The sequence below is a fragment of the Dendropsophus ebraccatus genome, chromosome 4 (assembly GCF_027789765.1).
Source record: "Dendropsophus ebraccatus isolate aDenEbr1 chromosome 4, aDenEbr1.pat, whole genome shotgun sequence".
NCBI classification, from domain to species: domain Eukaryota; kingdom Metazoa; phylum Chordata; class Amphibia; order Anura; family Hylidae; genus Dendropsophus; species Dendropsophus ebraccatus.
The window spans coordinates 152888461-152908389 of NC_091457.1; the positions used below are offsets into that span (position 1 = coordinate 152888461).

The window sequence follows — 19929 nt, forward strand, 5'->3', positions numbered from 1 at the left end:
GTATCATATAGGCGAGACTTATAGCCACGTGTCCACTCCCCCACCTGCAGAGTCAGGCTGCTAAGGGTTATACGCCATAGAGGTTTCCTATACACAACAGCGACCGTTTCATAGGAAGACCATCAACCTCTCAATTTAAGCTTAAAGGGAGGGGTGTCTATTTTTAATAATAGCAGTTTTGGGGAAAACTACAATTCCCATCATGCCAAGGCTTTGGCTGTCCAGGCATAATAAAAATTTTAGTATTGAAAAAGCTGCAGGTTCCCCATCCCTCATATAAGGGTAGGTTCTGCTTTAGTAGCTGGTCTTTTCAGCACATCACAGGTCCTGGATAACCCCTCTATGTGGCAATATACATGGGGTGCTCATAACCAAACAAACTTACTCTCCTTCAGAGTGAAGATCGTACAAGCCGTACAGGCAATGCTCCATAGGGAAAAAATAGCCAACTAGCTCACCTCCAGGAAGAAACATGACTAGGGACATTAGGCACACTTTTTTTTTTGTGGGGAGTGGGGGGTGTCCTTCATTGAAACTTACAGGAGTAAAACTGTTAAAACGTTGGCGCTACTGTACTGACACAGCATGCCAGTACAGCAGTGTGAACATTTAAAGGGAATTTGTCAGCTCCCTACCAGGTGGAGCTGCAGACAGGTGCGGCACTTCAGCTTCCAAGGAAAATGATACAAGCAGATAGCTGTGGCACTTAAGCTTCACAGGAAAAACGCAGTTTTATAACTTTGCGAATGTCCATCAGCAAAGACAAAAGCATCGCTTGTTTTATCTCCTTACCAACTATCTGTCTGTGTCTGCAGCTCTGTACCTGGTATGGACCTGACAGATTCCCTTCAAACAGTTTTGAATCATGATGCCAGGAACTCCGAAGCCGGTTCCATTGCACACTGTCCATATTTACAGAACATGCACAGAATGTGGGTCATCCATCAAATTAAAGGTCACTTCCTACAGGCTTTACTAGAGTTTCCTTCTTTCTGGAGAAGAGAAGTGCATGTACACTTACAATGTCTGCTTTTATGAGAAAGCTTAGAATCCTACAAACTCTAAGCTACAAGTATGTGGATGGTGAGAGTGACTGACTGCCATTACTGTGTGTACCACGCTGCCTTCCCCACACACAATGTGCCACCAGTGCCGCCCTTCACCTGTAGTCACCCTGTGCAATGATCTCTGTGACATCTTCATTGTTGTGGGAATCAGGAATTAGCTATTGCTTGTGTATATCAAGCAAATAAAAAAATCATCATTAGGAAAGTATAATTTGACAAGCTGGCATCATGTTAGAATAATACCAACAGGCGCCAATGATGGAAGATATAGAAGTGAGATGTAATGCTGAGGTCACATGATACACCATTTCCAAGTGGAGGGGAAAAAAAACAAAAAAAACAAAAAAAAAAACACCTTCCTACCCTGGGTGGAGTTTACTGTCACCTGACTCTCCCCAGAGACACCTGTAGTATGTAGAGAGGTAGTTAGAGCAATTACCAGGTATTATGGCATACACAATACCCATCCCTATCCGCAGAATCCCCATCTATCACAAGATCAGGGATCCCCTTCATGTGAAAGAAGCGGAGGTAGGACAGCTAGGCGATCTTCATCCAAGCCATAGAGTTGAATGAAGCGGCAGCGCATATGTCCAACTTCTAAATCATTCACATTGGGGGAGGCATTGGACCCCCGTTCTCATAATAGTGAGGGTCATGTGCATAGGGGACTAGTGTCTAAAAGCTGAGAACATTTATACAGTGTAAGAATCAGAGAAGGCTCTTCCCCATTGTGACAATATATATAATAAAGCCGCCCGTCTAACTGCGGCTGCTATTAACATCTATAGGGTTAAACAGCTAAGATGGCAGTGACCCTGGCCAGGATGTCAGCTGGATGGCAGATAGGGAGTTAATATGATGTATTTTACTTCTTACACAAATGCCACTGTCTGCCCACACTGGTAATCATCATGTGTATATGGCTCCTCTCCTATGCAAGATTTTATTTTAATCTACAGGCCACTTTCTCACATTATAGCGAACATGTGGTCAAAACATCCCCATTCGTTCACCAATGGCCGAAAGTCCAGGCACCATTGATAAACACATGGTGGTGGTGGTGGTGGTGGTGGGGGGGGGGCATGGTTTTTAAAACATGTTTTCAACACATTGTGGGATTGTGAGCAGAGAGCAATAGTTTAATCTGGCTTTCTAAATGACTAAAGACCGCACCTTGTAGATCTGTGACTTTAATCTTCATGTCATAAGAGCCGGTGAGCAGGTAGTGAGCTCCCGGGGAGAAGCGAACAGAACGCACGTCACTGCTGTGTGGATGATAACTCTGCACCATTCGCCCTCCTCTGATGTCATACAGCATGCAGCTAGAATCCTCCTGCCCTGTGGCGAGCAGCCGGCCGCTAGGATCCACTGCCACAGAGGCCACCGCGCTGCCTAGAGGAGGAGGAAGGAAAACCACAAAGTGAAGAACACAAAGCAGCTGATAAAGATGATGATGATAAATCACGCTACCCATTACAAAATCAGAATTAATGTTTAGCTGTCCAGGCACGATGGGAGTTGTAGTTTTGCAACAGCCAAAGAGCCGCAGGTTTGACACACTAGAGAGTTTGGAGATCTTGTTAAAGCTATAACTGCGGTGAGACATATACAGCAACATCTTGGTTCTTTGCCAATGCATTTAAAGGGGTGTTCACCATTTTTTTTTCTTTTAAAACCAACTGGTGCCAGAAAGTGCCATAGAATTAACTTCTATTAAAAAAAAAATCTTCAGTCTTCCAGTACTAATCAGCTGCTGTATGTCCTGCAGGAAGTGGTGTATTCTTTCCAGTCTGACACAGTGCTCTCTGCTGCCACCTCTCTTCATGTCAGGAACTGTCCAGAGCAGGAGAGGTTTTCTATGGGGATTTGCTGCTGCTCTGGACAGTTCCCGACATGGACAGAGGTGGCAGCAGAGAGCACTATGTCAGACTGGAGGGAATACACCACTTCCTGCAGGACATACAGCAGCTGATTACTACTGGAAGACTTGAGATTTTTTAACAGAAGTAAATTACAAATTTCTGGCACTTGCTGGGAACAGTTGATTTGAAAGAAAAAAAAAAATTGTGAAAAACCCCTTAAAGCCATGTACAGATGCAGCAGATTTTTCCTGCTGCAGATTATGTCTTTTACAAGGGGACTTGATGGGTGAGGAGACCATCGCATGGCATCACAGGTGTCTGTTAAAAGGATATATTGCTAGCTTTTAGCTTCAAGAAGCCATAGCCACTGACTGCAAAAGAACATATACCACTCACTACCGTTATATATCTTTCAATATGGGATCCCAATGAGTGGGTGTTGGATGACATCAGTCATGGCCTCACTTAAACATATACATCACTGTGCATATGACAGTGCCTTAGGGTGCGTTTACACAGAAAGATTTATCTGACAGATTTTGGAAGCCAAAGCCAGGAATGGATTTAAAAAGAGGATCGATCCCAGTCTTTCCTTTATGACCTGATCCCTGTTTATAGTCTGCTCCTGGTTTTGGCTTCAAAGATCTGTCAGATAAATCTGTCTGTGTAAACGCACCATTACTGGTATTAGATGCAGGATATTGATCGAGAGATCAGTCTGATTGCCAATAATGGTCAGGAAGGAATGTTAAACTTGCACAGTGTTAATAACCATCACCATTTCCTCTAACTTGAGCAGACACTAATGAGAAACTGCTTATTAAAGGACAAAATGTGACTGATCAGAATAACCTCACCTGTACAAATGTTTCCCATTGTCTCCTAACTATACCTCGTCATTGGTGCCAACCAAGAAAATAAATCAAGCTCAAAGCAACTTACGACCAATGAACATATGACTTACCTGTTCCATGAAACGTCGTTCCGATAACTCGAACGCAGCTGGGAACCCTGAGATCCCAAAAGCGGACAGTCTTATCCTGTGATCCCGATGCGATCATCCAGCCGCTCCACGTGTAAAGAGCCAAGATATGCCCTGTGTCACACAAGGTCAGAAATATTCTGCATTACTAGGCGAAAGAAGAAACCGATCAATGTATGTGTGTACTAAAGCAGTGCATAACTAATCCGACCGCACAAAGCCGCCGTCCTCTCTATACGTATATAAGGTATGTGGTGTATGCAGAAACTTGGGCATTTAGATATATATGTGACCAATGAGAATCCAGGTGTGACGCTTACCTGTGTGCCCACTTAATGCATGAAGCCCCTGCCCCCGCTGGCAGTCTGTAGTGTAGATATTGCAGTCTCCAGCTCCGGCACTGATTAATATTGCACCGCCGCTCTCAGGCCCTTCCATAAAGGCCAAGTCTCTAATCGTCCCATCATGCATGCTGAATTCCAAGTCCGGTCCTGTAAAGGGAAGATTCTGAATTACAGGCTTCAGCCTAATACACAGATAAAATAGTCACTTTAATACCACCAAGAATAGATCCACTACAGTGCACTAAACAGGACAGCGCCTCTGTTTTGTATGGAGTGTTCCTTTAAATTGTCCTTTAAATCTTTTTTTTTTTTTTTTTTTAGAAATCAATAGTACAGGTGATTTTAAGAAACTTTGTAGTTGGGTTTATTATCCAAAAAATATCATGAAAAAGCAATTTGAAGCTCTCCCCCCTGTCTCCATGGTTCTTTTATGGAGAGAGGAGGGGTTGAGGGAGATGAGGAACCAAAACAGGACAACAAAGAGTTAATTTACAGCTACATCACCAGTCTATCTCCTCTAAAGTCAGCACTGACCTCTGAATATTGGCTTTCACACAGGTCCAGCTGTGTAATACTTTGTTCTCTGCTCTCTGCTGCTGACTAATCTCCCTTCTCCCTCCTCCCCCTCCCCTCTTTATAGAACAGACAGGGCTCAACTGATGTAAAGGTGATCCGCCAGGATTCCTCAGTGTGCACATACCCTAACACTGGAAAGTCCTGGCTCTCTATCTTGACATATAGGTAACGTCTGCTCAGTCAGTGACTGTCACGACAGAACAGGAAGTCCTGAGCAGTAGGCACCGTAAGGAGTGCGTGGTAGCTGAGTGTATTTTATGCTATACTGCACCCTGGGGACTTTAAATGAAAGATTTATTCTACAGAATACCCCTTCAAGCTGGCCATACACTTTAGATAGCCGTCACCAAACTGCTTATTTAACCAAAAGCTATAAAATCCTAAACCGTCTCCATACATATACAGTGGTACCTTGGTTTAAGAGTAACTTGGTTTAATAGCGTTTTGGTTTAAGAGCTCACAGTTTTTCAAAATTGTGACTTGGTTTAAGAGCATTGCTTTGCTGTAAGAGCTCCCTGTACTGGGTGGGAGGGGGAGGGGCATTGTCTGCATAGCTGGGTCTACAGCCTTGTACTCTGACCCAGGAAGTCTCCCTCACCTTCCAAATCATCGCAGATCCACTTCAGGCTGGGGCTTACATCAGGGGACAGGACTGTGGAGGTAATTTCTCCATAGCTGTAACCCCTCTCTCCCCGGACAGAGAGTGCTGCTATACTGTGCCCACATCTGCCCTGCTCATTCCTCCATGCTCCCTGCAGTCTCTGTCCGCCCTTGTGTTTCCCATCCTCTCCATTACTGTACAGTAACTTATAATATCACATATTCTGCTGTTTCTAAATGTTTGTTTCATCTGTTTTACATGTTATTCAGAATAAAAAAAAATCATTATTTTTGGGGTGTGGAACCAATTGCCTGCATTTCTATGATTTCTTATGGGAAAATTTGCTTTGGATTACAAGCGCGGTCCCGGAATGAATTATGCTCGTAATCCAAGGCACCACTGTACATGCTTTGCTCAATGAATGAAGAGAGGGGAATAAGCTGCTGCCCCAGCTATGTATGCATTTCCCCCTCATTTTGGGGAGAGAAGACTAAGCCCCATAGATTGCAGCCTATATGTCAGCTGGTTTCTTTTAATGTCAGCTGCTATAAAGTGCAAGTGCACACACTCTGCTGTACCTGACATACAGTGATGGAGTCTTTTTTTCAATATGGCCGCCCCAGGGCCCCAGCTACAGCGCTAAATATGTGACAATTATTTCTCTTCTACAGAATCCATAAAAGCTAAAATGTCCTTGTAGCTCTTGCTTTATATAGAAAGTAATAAACTGCATACTTACCCCTTTTACTCCCTGGTGTCCTCCTGCCTGTTTCCTGCTCACCGCAGCTGCCACCATAACCAAACTCTGAAGTGACAGGCTGCTCAGCCAATCAGTGGCTGAGACTGGAAGGCAACGCAGACAGTGATTGGCTAAGAGGCCTGTCACTTCAGAGATGCTTCAGCAGCGGCTGCAGTGAGCGGGAAACAGACAGGAGGATGCCGCTTAGTACACAAAGGTAAGTATATTCTTTAATATTTTACTTTACAATGTCATCAGCCGTCAGCCGCGCATCGCTATTACACATAACAAGGCACGACTGTCGACAGATTATTTTTCAACGAACAGCTGGTGTGGTTGTCTTTATTACACAGAGCAAAATCTGCCCAAATCGACAGATAATCGATCTGTGTAATACGGCCCTAAGACATAGTGTGGGGTGTACACAACAGTCAGAGGTTTCACACTGTGTGATGTGATACAGTGTTCATGTCTCACCTGTTGCGTTGCAGGTTTCCGCATTAAAAGGCAGCACCTTCACATACTTGTCATTGGATCCTGTAGCAAGTAGCTGCCCGCAGGGGCTCCAGGCCACACAGTAGATGGACCCTTTGTGGTGTTTGTTCCTCTTAAACCGAACCCCTGGCTGTATGGGGGTACTTGGGACACTGAAACAAAAGTAATAGGTGTGGGTAGGAGTACAGAGCTGATGGCCATGTAAGCCACTCTAAGGGCCCTATTCCACCCGACGATTATCGTTTGCATAATCGTTAACGATTAACGATCTCAAACGACCGCTATTGCGAAAGACCTGAAAACGTTCAGTCATTTCCATGGAACGATAATCATTACTTATGATCGTATTTGCGATCGTTTTTTCTTTTTCTTTATTCGCTATTGCGTTCGTATCTATTGCGAACGGCCGAACGATGTCTTATTCAATGCGAACGATTTGCGAACGAGCAACAATAAAAATAGGTCCAGGTCTTATAAAGCGATTAACAATTTCTTGTTTGGTCGTTAATCGTTAACTGCATTTCAACTGAACGATTATCGTTTAGATTCGAACGATTTAACGATAATCATCCGGTGGAAAAGGGCCCTTAGTAGTGTCATTCACTGCAGTGGATTAGTCTTTTACCTGGTAGTATCCAAGGTATCCGGATAAGCACAGACCCGAAGTGTTTTGGAATTAGATCCGACAGCATAAAGTGACCCGCTGGGGTGAAATGCTACGGCCCGGACGGCCTGCGTGTCCTCCAGGGTTGTCAGGCAGATGAATTGCTGCTTTGATTTTCCATCTGGCTGTAAAAGCAACAAAATGGAAACTGAAAACATTGTGCAAATCCTGAATCTTAAAGCTTTATAATCATAAGTCGAATTTACCAATGATTTTACCAAAAAATTGTGTTAAGTCAACATATTGTTGCTCAATAATCTCAAATATTATGCAAAACACAGAATAAATTAGCACTTTTTTTTTTGCGATTTAGCAAAAAGTTTCTGCCAAATCCTACACAAAAGACATTACAACCCAACCCCCCCCCCGACCCCCCACCCCCCCAAAAAAAGAAATATATATACCTTTCATATAAAGAAATCTATTATTAAAGAGTTTTCCCATCTGGGATGTTTATGTCATATCCACAGGATGTCTGATAGATACAGATCCCACCTCTGGGACCGGCACCCATGTTGTCTTCAGCTGTCTGAGCTAGTCAGGAGGCCGAAGACAGCTGAGCGGGTGTAAACCGGAGTTACGTAAACAGCACAGTACCACATGTTACTTGTTTCTGTAGGTCCTGAGTTACCTACACATGGCAGCACGTGGTGCTCAGCTGTTTCCCCAACTCCCATTAAAGTTAATCTCTGTTTGGTTAATTGCAGCCCCCAGGGTTGTTTAGAAAGCTGGAAGCAAGACAGAGAGGGCCCCACGGTAGGGCTGACATCTATCAGACACTTATGGCATACCTGGTGGCCAACCAATTGTTTTATGCCAGTAAAGGCTGCCATACACTTTCAATAACTGAAAGCGGAATATTGTTCTCTCCCAAACTCCACATACACATGAAGACTTGGCACAGTCAAATGTTTCTGTGTTCTCTATGGGGAGGGGTAAGCCGCAGCCTGACTGGTCTGATACTGGTTGATCTCCCCCTAAACAATAGTCAGACATTATAATTCCCAAATACCCAACCATTCATTACACTACTAAAACCTGTCTGTGGAGGATTGGGAGGTTGCTGTTCACCTTAGGCAATCACCCAAATCCACCATAGTGTATATGGGCACATCACATGATATAATGGCTGAGGACCTTGCTCCCATAGAAAAGCATTAGATCACTATTATCACCAGTTTTATAGAAATATAGGAAGACTGTTGGCAAAAAAACAATCCCCCCCCCCCCCCCCCCCCCCCGTGGCCATCTTAGGGCCCTATTACACAGAGCGATGATCATTGGTTTAGGTTTGAACCTAAAATTGTTGGGCACAGACCGTGAATTGCTAAGTGTAATAGCGAAGCGTGGCTGACTATTGCCCAAACACCTGACACCTTACCCCTGTCAGCTGACAGGCCGCTCAAACGCTGCAGCCACCATGACCAGGAAGCTGCAGAGCACAGGAGAGAAGATAGGGAGCGGTAAGGTGTCAGGTAATTGGGCAAGGGCTGCATGGACATCACTAACGATGTCCATGCAGCCCGTACTGCCCGATTATCGGACAGTGTAAGGGTCCGTTTACACAAAAAGATTATCTGACAGATTATCTGCCAAAGATTTAAAGCCAAAGTCAGAAATGGATTTGAAAAGAGGAGAATTCTCAGGCTTTCCACTATGACCTGATCTCGGATTATAGTCCGTTCCTGGCTTTGGCTTCAAATCTTTGGCAGATAATCTGTCAGATAATATTTCTGTGTAAAACGGACCCTAATTGGTCCAGTAAACGAGCACTGATCTAGCAGAATGCGCTCAATTACTAAAATGATCGAGGCTGTAGTCGGCCTGTGTAAAGGTCCATTTACACAGAAAGATTATCTGCCAAAGATTTGAAGCCAAAACCAGGAATGGATTTGAAAAGAGGAGAAATCTTAGGCTATACTTTATGACCTGATCTCTGCTTATAGTCTGTTTCTGGCTTTGGCTTCAAATCTTTGGCAGATAATCTTTCTGTGTAAATGGGCCCAAATAGTACCCTTATTATCGTAGGATAGCCATATATTTATCCCAGGCTGGTTTACATTCACATACTGTGTAGTTACCTACTGCATCAGCTAAAAGTCTGCAGTATCTACTACTCTATCAGGATCCAGACTTATGAAGGCTAAAAAATATAAATATATATACACCGTATATTCCAGCGTATAAGACGAACCCCAACTTTTCCAGTTAAACTATTGAGTTTGGGATATACTGACTGTATAAGACTACCCCTATTCCGAAGCACATCAAATAAAAATTAATAAAAAACATCAGACAGCAGTGAGATCTGAGAGGCAGAGAAGTATAGTAATACTGGTAGAATACAAGGGCGGCCAGATGGGTAATAGAGGAGAGTTTTTCTGGGCACAGCACCACTCTACCGTATCTCTTTTTTAAGATACCCCAGATGCCTGCAGCTTGCGCTGCCCTTCATACAGCTGCCGCAAACATCGGGGATGCGGCTGTTTTTTAGCTCCACCATATGTGGCGACCGCAGATTCTCCAGTCTGGTTCAGAGATTTCTCAGCACCCGCTCAATAAGATGATATCTAGCGTGTAAGACGACCCCTGACTTTTGAGAGGATTTTCCTGGGTTAAAAAGTAGTCTTATACACAGGAAAATACTGTATATGTATATATGTGTATATCTATATATAGCCATCTCTGTATGTATGTATAAAAATATTATATATATATATATATATATATATATATATATATATATATATATATATATATATATACACACATACACACACACAGAAATATATACATGCATTTACATTTCTTTTTAACCTCTCACCTCTGAACCTTTCCTTGTTCCAGCACTTCCAGGATCTTCCAGGTTTTGCACTCTTCCACTGCAAGGAAAAGAAAAGGTTACACAGATTGGCTAAATAAATTTTTACTGCCCTGGTATCTGACCGCTGCAAACACTAGTATATGCACCAATGACACCGATCAGATTTCACCGTACACTTTACACTGGGGCATTCTGGGTCTCACTGCAAGAGGCTAACTAAGATGGCGTCCACGTGTCTGTGATATACGGTCTGCAAGCCAACTGAACTCTTGACCTTTTATTCGGCATCATGATTTATTGTGATGTTGAGAGACCTGAAACAGCTTAACTTCTTTGCTGCTGAACTGACATGGCAGTGTCAATACAGTAGCACGAAGTTTTAACTGTTTCAGAGCTCCCATCATCATAAGAAATCATGATGCCCAGAGTTCCATTAAAAAGCTTAAGAGTTAATTCCAAGACATACAGTCCACTTGCGGATCGTCCATCATGGACGTGAATGCCGCCTGATACAGGCTACGGTCGTCTACCAGTAAGACAATGCGCTGAAAGAGTATGTTCTAGACGCAACGCAAGTACATGGGTTGAAACAATGCTGTGACTACTGGGAGTAGTAGTCCTCACTTCAACTTCAGTGAGGAGGGATCTGGAAAGAGTTGTGTAGTAGTTACTGGGGATGTGGGGGTCCTGTCGTTTCTCATCTGATACCTCCCATATGCTATATGCGGGAAGCTCTGCAGGAGTCTAAGTAGACCTGGCATCAGCACAGCATTGTTATAGGTTACAAATTGCTATTGCGGCTTTCATTTTCAGAGATTACATTAATCCTTGAAGCAATCTAACTAATAGTATTGTAAAGCTGGTCATACACGTAAGATCACAGCCCGATCCCATATACTCATGCCTAGCGTGCATTAGTTCTTAGTAGGCTTATTTCTCGAGAACATAAGTATCAGCATACTGAAAGCCGACATGCCTGACCAGTCTCTCTCCCATCATCTGCTATTGAGGAAGTGATAGGAGGCTCACATACACATTACATAATCGATTTGGCTGATTTTACTGTGTATGGCCAAAAAGTTTTCCCAGCTATCAATTCCTTATTGTTCCTTTATTCTCATCACATACAGCAGGGGTTTCAAACTCAGGCCCTCCAGCTTTAGCTTTGGTTGCCCAGGCATGATAGGAGTTGTAGTTTATAACAGCGGGAGGGCCAGAGTTTGACACCTGTGACATCCACAGTCATATTTCCTTTCTCTGTAACAGTATGTGATATCCCATTATCATACTGACATTTCTGACTAACCCTGTACTTCCAAACACTGGCGACTCTTCTGGGAAGGGTATATGAGGAGCGACTCCCCGTTTCCTGGGGGTGCTTGTATTTATATTCTGCCCATCGGGCAAATTCCTTAATACAGAAGAGTTCACTATAGGTGAGGGCCCGTTGGTGGCGGATGAGCTGCTGTCACGGGGCCCATTGTGTGGTTGGCTCTTTGCCGGAATCTCTTCACTAAGGGGTTCCATCCCAACGTTCAACTCTCCGAGCTTTTTAATAGACCTACAAGGAAAAGGAAGACAGACAAGTATTAAAGATACAGGAATACGGTCACACAGCTGCTAGAAGGTTTTTGGTGCTTTTTCAGCTTTTTTTTTTAAAGATGTTACCGACAGAAATCTATGGATGTGTAGCAAACTAAACTACTCAACATGTGCAAAGCTAAAGCTCTGACCGTCCAGGCATGATGGGAGTTGTAGTTTTGCAACAGCTAGAAACCAAGGTTTCCTACCCCTGAGCTAGAGGTTTTCTATCCATGTGTCAAAGGCTTAAAGGGGTAGTCTACTCAGCTAAAATACATGTTGAATCATCCTCTCTCCTGGAGACTAAGGGTACGTGCACACTGCGGAATGGCGACGGATAACCCAGCGTGCATTCCGCAGCTCACAGCCGCCGGCGGACTGTGACGAGCGCGCGTTTTCGCCCGTGTCATAGACTCCATTTTATGAACGGGCGGATTCCGTCGTCCGTTCAAAAGAATGAACCCAGGCAGAGGGCTGCAGGACAACAGGGTAGAAGAAGTATAAACTTTATTATTTTTCATGTAAAGACCCTGGGCTGCATGGTAGATATACAGCCCCACCTGCACGATTATCAAGTCTTGTATAGGCTCGGTAAGAGAACACCGATGTGGTGGATCAGCACTCACTTACACTGCAGGGTCAGACTGTGTAATATGGCTCTAACCCTCCCGGCATTACAGAGTGCACATACAGCCGGCCAGGGATGCTGTTTACATGAGCCATCTCTGAGGGGGAGGAGGGAAACCAGAGCGGAGAGAACAGCTCACACACAGTTTTCTGTGTCTTCAGCTAAAAGCAGCAGCTCAGAACTAGGGGAAGGAGACTGAAAAGGTAATGACATGTATGGAATTGATTGTAGGTCTCCAGAAGGGGTGATGAATGGAATACCCCTTTAAAGTACCCAAACATTTTCAATAACTGTCTCCTTGTTCCTGCAAAAACAAGGAGTTAAGAGGCCGTCATATACCTCATACCTATCGGCCAGATAGCGCTCTGTATGCAGCTCCACTGATCTCTGGGGAGGGAGTCTACTCAACTTCTGTGAATAAAATACGCCCTACTGCACATCCCCTCCCCCACAATTTTTAGAATGGGAACCAAAGTCTTATTTTCGAATGGCACGGCAAGTTGCTCATGTGCATTGCAACCCCATGTACTCAGCTATCTCTGGCAGCTCCATAACAATGAATGGAGCAGCGTTGCACATGTAAGACTCTCTACTCCATACCAAAGTGAGACTTAGGCCCCGCTCTTGTGATTACAGTCAGACCCCCCCAAAACTTGACACTTATCTGCTAAGAGTGTTCTAAAGTGGAATACCCCTTAATACCATGACACTCCCCTATTAGTTCATCTTACCTATTAAGAAACTGTTCAGTGAGATTCTGGGGGTGCTCAGCCTCCTCGGTTTGGTTGACTCCCCCCTCCACCAGCATCTGTTGGTACAGCTGCCTCTGCTGCTCCTTCTGCTCCAGGTGCTGCTGGTAGCGCAACTTCTGGCGGTAATATTCCTCAAACTGCTCTGTAGAGTCCCGCAACTAAAAAAAACATCAAAACTACATTATAAAGATGGTAGAAGCAGCAAATGTCAATCTATGGAGGAAGAACAAATACACAAGATGGCAGTAATAGCAGAGGTTAGTAATGAAAAAAAAAAACAGAGAACACAGAAACTTGTAGCTTTTTGCCTGGTCTGCACCTTGCACAGCCAGGACTCCCTCCTTAGACTTTTGTATCATTCAGTCAATTAATCCCAATAATCCTGAAAGGGGCCTTTAGTCCATGGTCCCCTGTGTAGTCCCTCCCCCCACCTTTAGTCCATGGTCCCCTGTGTAGTCCCTCCCTCCACCTTTAGTCCATGGTCCCCTGTGTAGTCCCTCCCTCCACCTTTAGTCCATGGTCCCCTGTGTAGTCCCTCCCCCCACCTTTAGTCCATGGTCCCCTGTGTAGTCCCTCCCCCCACCTTTAGTCCATGGTCCCCTGTGTAGTCCCTCCCCCCACCTTTAGTCCATGGCCGCATGTGTAGTCCCTCCCCCCACCTTTAGTCCATGGTCCCCTGTGTAGTCCCTCCCCCCACCTTTAGTCCATGGTCCCCTGTGTAGTCCCTCCCTCCACTTTTAGTCCATGGTCCCCTGTGTAGTCCCTCCCCCCACCTTTAGTCCATGGTCCCCTGTGTAGTCCCTCCCCCCACCTTTAGTCCATGGTCCCCTGTGTAGTCCCTCCCCCCACCTTTAGTCCATGGTCCCCTGTGTAGTCCCTCCCCCCACCTTTAGTCCATGGTCCCCTGTGTAGTCCCTCCCCCCACCTTTAGTCCATGGTCCCCTGTGTAGTCCCTCCCCCCACCTTTAGTCCATGGTCCCCTGTGTAGTCCCTCCCCCCACCTTTAGTCCATGGCCGCATGTGTAGTTCCCCCCCCCTTTAGTCCATGGCCCCCTGTGCAGTCCCCTCTTAGTCCATGGCCCCCTGTGCAGTCCCCTCTTAGTCCATGGCCCCCTGTGCAGTCCCCTCTTAGTCCATGGCCCCCTGTGCAGTCCCCTCTTAGTCCATGGCCCCCTGTGCAGTCCCCTCTTAGTCCATGGCCCCCTGTGCAGTCCCCTCTTAGTCCATGGCCCCCTGTGCAGTCCCCTCTTAGTCCATGGCCCCCTGTGCAGTCCCCTCTTAGTCCATGGCCCCCTGTGCAGTCCCCTCTTAGTCCATGGCCCCCTGTGCAGTCCCCTCTTAGTCCATGGCCCCCTGTGCAGTCCCCTCTTAGTCCATGGCCCCCTGTGCAGTCCCCTCTTAGTCCATGGCCCCCTGTGCAGTCCCCTCTTAGTCCATGGCCGCCTGTGCAGTCCCCTCTTAGTCCACAGTCCCCTCTGTGCAGTTCCCCCCCCCCTTAGTTCATGGTCCCCTGTGCAGTACCCCCTTTAGTCCATGGTCCCCTGTGCAGTACCCCCCCTAGTCCATGGCCCCCTGTGCAGTCCCCCCCCCCCTTAGTCCATGTCCTCTGTGCGGTCCGTCACCCCCTTCGTCCATGGCCCCCTGTGCAGTCCCCTCTTAGTCCATGGCCCCCTGTGCAGTCCCCTCTTAGTCCATGGCCGCCTGTGCAGTCCCCTCTTAGTCCACGGTCCCCTCTGTGCAGCCCCCCCCCCCTTAGTTCATGGTCCCCTGTGCAGTACCCCCCTTAGTCCATGGTCCCCTATGCAGTACCCCCCCTAGTCCATGGCCCCCTGTGTAGTTCCCCCCCCCCTTAGTCCATGGTCCTCTGTGCAGTCCGTCACCCCCTTAGTCCATGGCCATCTGTTCATTCCCCCCCCCCTCCCCCCTTAGTCCATGGTCCCCTGTGCAGCACCTCTAAATTAGATAAATAGAAAGCAGGAAAAAAATCAACAACAAAAAACCCTCACCTCCCACATGCTCCCCTGGCTTCCAGCACAGGCAGCACGTGTCACAGATGCAGGATGCCTGTCAGTGCTCTGTTAATTACACATGCCCCTTAAAGGCGCACACGCAACTAAATCTTGTGCTCACCACAAGCTTCCCGGATTCCCAGGACAGCTTGGGGGCTGCACATTACTTGGGGCCCACCTGAGTATGCTGTATGAGATCAGATGTGCGCAGTTTGGACAGATGTGTGCCTGCTCCAGGTGCCCCAGACCCGTCCACAATATAAACTGCCCCTGGTCTACATTATGCCAAAAGCAGATCTAAAGCTAATATGAAAAAAAAAAAAAGAAAAAAAAGAGCAGACACCTCTGTGGTTGCACACCTGCCACCATTTCCCTCTAGCTTCTCTCCGGCTATGGAAAATGTCCATGAAGCAATATACAATGGCTGCGCTGGGACAGCATTACCTCATTCCTCTCCGGCTTTCTTGGCTCCTCACATTCTGCCGCTCCTTGGAAATCATTCCCGGAGCTGAGGTTCTGGCACACTGTCTCACTGCTGCCCGGGGCGTCTTTCTCCTGAGGAGTTTCACTTCTGCTGGAATGAGAGAGAAGGATGAAATGTGCTGAAAAGTTCAACTTTATTACATCTCATCAAATGCACAAAATTACCGATGGATTTTCAGGGTTTTTTTTTTTCTAAAGGGGAAATCCCATAAGTCAAGATTATAGAAAGGCTCAAAAGATTGATTTATTTAATTTTTTCTATACTGTAAATGCAAACACAGGCAAGTGTGGTAAAGATGCTGCAAAGTAAAAATGCTTTAAAGGGGTACTCCAGCGGGGAAAAATCTTTCAAATCAACTAGTGCTAGAAAGTTATATACCGTATTTTCCAGCATATAAGACGACCCTTGACTTTCAAGAAGATTGTCAGGGGTTTGCCTTGTATGCTGAAAAAAGGTTAACCCCTGCCTGACCGCAGCAGGGTTTACTCACTGTAGTTCTGCTGCGGTCAGGCAGGGGTTAACTATAGTTAAAGGAAAAAACAAACAAACAGTTAACTTACCTGTCACCCGTTCCCAGCAGCCACTTGTCTTCTGTCCCGTTCCCGCTGCAGGCAGTGTTACGTACACTGCCTGCACCAGAGATCCCCGAAGCTGTCCCGGGCAGGCGAGTGTCTCCGAGCTTCTCCAATGAGACGCTCGACTGCCTGGGAGAGCTTTGGGGAACGGGACTGAAGATGAGCGGCTGCTGGGAATAGGTGACAGGTGAGTTAACTGTCTGTGTTTTTTTTTTTACAGGGGTTGCAGCCATTTTTCAGCTTCCCCACCGTATGCGGCAACCATACCCGGCCTATAAGAAGACCCCCGACTTCTGAGAAAATTTTTCAAGGTTAAAAATTTGTCTTATACGCCGGAAAACACGGTAGATTTGTAATTTATTTCTATTTAAAAATCTTCAGTGTTCCAGAACTTATCAGCTGCTGTATGTCCTGCAGGAAGTGGTGTATTCTTTCCAGTCTGACACAGTGCTCTCTGCTGCCACCTCTGTCCATGTCAGGAACTGTCCAGAGCAGTAAGAAATCCCTATCTTACACTGTCTACTCTGAACAATGTAACGGTGGACTAAGGCTATGTTCACACAGTGTATTTTTTATGACAAGAGCAGCTGTTGTTGCCGATTAAAACAAACGACCGTAATTAAAAAAAAAAAAAAAAAATTTTTAAATGATCATCATTGAAATCAATTGAAACAACAGCCGTTCACACAGTGTATTGAACAAATGGCGTTGTTCAATATGGCTCTGTAAATAATTGACATGTCAATTATTTCCGGCCATTTTTTCCAAACAGCGGCCAGAAATAAATGACAGTTCACACACAGTGTGTGGTTGTCTTGCAGCCATAGTGTGACTGAGAATTAATGCTTGACTAAGTGCGACTAAGTGTGACTGAGAAGTAATGCTTATTCGGCCGATAATAAAGAATCGGCCAGATGAACATCGGCCGTTTTTAATACACAGTGGGGGAGAGTTATCAAACATGGTGTAAAGTGAAACTGGCTCAGTTGCCCCTAGCAACCAATCAGATTCCACCTTTCATTTTCCAAAGAGTCTGTGAGGAATGAAAGGTGGAATCTGATTGGTTGCTAGGGGCGACTGAGCCAGTTTCACTTTACACCATGCTTGATATATCTCCCCCCATGTGTTGCAAAGTTGTCTTTAGAATTTTTATTTTTTTTAACAATTCCGCGCTGAAAAATCTCACAGAGGAAAATCAAAACCCCGTCGATTTCTATAGGATTCTGCCAGTGGAAAAATGAACACGTCCATTCCTCTGGCAGAAAGCGGATTCGCCGCGGAACTTTCGCTGTGTGAACTGCAGAGCGGAATTCCCATTGATCTCCATGGAAATTGTCTCTGCAGCATGTATATGGGAAAAATTTTCAGCACAGATTTAGCCCTGAAATTCCGCTGCTTTTGCTCCGGGTGAACTGGCCTTAGGCTCCACCCCCAGCCCCCTTAGGCTCCACCCACAGCGCCCCCCCCAGGCTCCACCCACAGCCTTATTTCTCCTCTAAAAGCTGCGCAATGGGGCCGGGAATGAGTTAACACAACTATGTGAAAATGACCAAGAACTGATGCAAAAGGCAAAGGTCACACCAGATATTCATCCGATTTACATTTCTCTTGTGTTCATTCAATTTGCATTATTGTTCATTAATAAAAGAAACTATTAACCCCTTCATGAACAAAGGTGATTGATGCCCGGATGTCCAGGTCACGATGAAGCAGCGTTGTCCTCCCCACCTTCTAAGAGCCATAACGCTTTTATTTTTCCACCTACACGGCTGGTTGGGGCTCATTTTTTGCACCATGATCTATAGTTTATTTTGGTGACATATTGGTGTAAATGGAAGTTTTTGGTCGCTTTTCATACATTCTTCTCCAAAATATATATTTTTTTTAAAAATCCTGTCCCCCCCCCCCAATTTTCATTTACGCTTTTCACTTCCATCCGCTACGATATCAACTATGTGGATTTGTATAATGGAAAAAACGGTATTTAAACTTTTAACGGGGGAGGGGTTTTGCCATGTTTGTAAAGAAAAAAAAAAGTTTTTACATTTAAAAAAAAAAAAAAAAAAAAAAAAGTCTCCTGAGGGGACTTATATATGCAATCATTACATAGCACTGATCAGTATGATCTGCGATCTGGACATAAGAGTCTGACTCTGACTCTATGAGAAGATGCGGAACCGACAGGATGGAGGTAAGTATTATACCCCTGACTGTCAGGGAAAGTGATGGGACCCCAGCAGTCAAGCTGTGGGGGTCCCGGTCAGTGACAGGTACTTCTCCTGTCACTGTCTCCCTTAAAAGAGTTATCCAGCGCTACAAAAACATGGCCACTTTTGCCCCACTCTTCTCTCCAGTTCAGGTGCGGTTTGCAATTAAGCTCCATTTACCCCACCCAATCTGGAGACAAGAGGGGTGCAAAAGAGGCCATGTTTTTGTAGCACTGGATAACCCCTTTAAATGTAGAGATTGCCATAGATCACAGTGTTTAAGGGGTTAATGGCAGGCAGCTATGTTATGGCTGCTGCCTGTCATTTTGCCCGGCTCCTGGGACATTAATGTGTGCTCGGTTGATCACACCGACGCGGCCCCACACATATTAAAACTCCTTCAACTCCTTTTTCCTAAAACCCCTTCACGCCTGGAACGTATATATATATATATATATACACATTCCTGCTGCACCGGGCATCAGCAGTAAGAAAATACATTGTAGCTGGGCATAGTCACTTGACCCATTTCTGTGTTCAAAGACTGTATACAACACTAAAGCCCCTATTCCACGTGCCGACTGGAGGAGCAAACGAGCGCTGTCAGCATTTGTCACCATTCCACGCGGCGGCGAGCAGGTGAGTGCGGGAGGGGGGCCGCCCGAGTGATTGCTAGATCGTCCGGGCAGCCTATAGCATATAGCAGCGTCTGCTGCTGCCACTGTATTCCACAGGCCTACGGCAGCAGGTCGCTGCTATATCAGTCGTTTGTTTTTCAACATTTTGAAAAACAAACCACTGCGACGATCAGCCGACATGAACGATGTCGGCTGATCGTTGCCTTTTATTCTACAGGGTGATTATTGGCCGTAATGGCCGATATTGGCCGATACCAGCAAGCAGGTATCTTTCACATATTAGTATAATACTGTCTGCAAATTAGTTGATCTGACAACTCATACAAATCAATGGGTCCGTGCAAAAATTGCAAAAAGCTCATGGCCTGACGTATGTGCAATTTGTAGATCTGTTACCTTTGCCTTTATTTTCAGGCAACTTAAGCTCCCAATTACACCCCAGTAGAGACCCAGCTATGGACAGCACTACAGAAGTACATCCACAGCCGTCTGTACTGATAGAGAATAAAGCCCCTATTCCACGGGTCGTTGGAGGAGCAAACGAGCGCTGTCAGCGCTCGTTTGCTCCTCGTTCGCCGCTCGCTGCCGCAGCTATTCAACGCGGCTGCAGCGAGCGGGTGAGTGTGGGAGGGGGCGGCGGGGAGCTGCGGGGGGGCTGCCCGGGGGAGCGCTAGATCGTCCGGGCAGCCCATAGGATATAGCAGCGTCTGCTGTCGATGCTCCTATTCAACGGAGCGACGGCAGCAGATCGCTGCTATATCAGTCGCTTGTTTTTCAACATGTTGAAAAACAAGCAACTGCAACGATCAGCCGACATGAACGATGTCGGCTGATCGTTGCACTCTATTCCACGGAACGATTATCGTCCGTAGCGGTCGATATCGTCCGAAAACGAACG

The 19929-nt window shown here is 45.8% G+C and overlaps 1 protein-coding gene across 3 annotated transcripts in view; it reads right to left on the reverse strand.

The window, feature by feature from the left end:
* WDR47 (WD repeat domain 47) overlaps positions 1-19929 on the reverse strand; it is a 42098-nt gene that overhangs the window by 6547 nt on the left and 15622 nt on the right. For 2 of the 3 annotated variants that reach the window (XR_011362679.1, XM_069967480.1), the window contains exons 6-14: positions 15572-15701; positions 13098-13276; positions 11464-11718; positions 10158-10215; positions 7295-7458; positions 6652-6821; positions 4235-4405; positions 3897-4028; positions 2244-2462 (exon numbers count right to left, since the gene is read on the reverse strand). Coding sequence is in view for 2 of the 3 variants with exons in the window: in XM_069967480.1 (XP_069823581.1) it covers positions 2244-2462; positions 3897-4028; positions 4235-4405; positions 6652-6821; positions 7295-7458; positions 10158-10215; positions 11464-11718; positions 13098-13276; positions 15572-15701 (1478 nt within the window). In the remaining variant the exon portion in view is untranslated. The remainder of the gene's footprint in view (positions 1-2243; positions 2463-3896; positions 4029-4234; positions 4406-6651; positions 6822-7294; positions 7459-10157; positions 10216-11463; positions 11719-13097; positions 13277-15571; positions 15702-19929) is intronic. The other variant, XM_069967481.1, reaches the window with a different exon arrangement.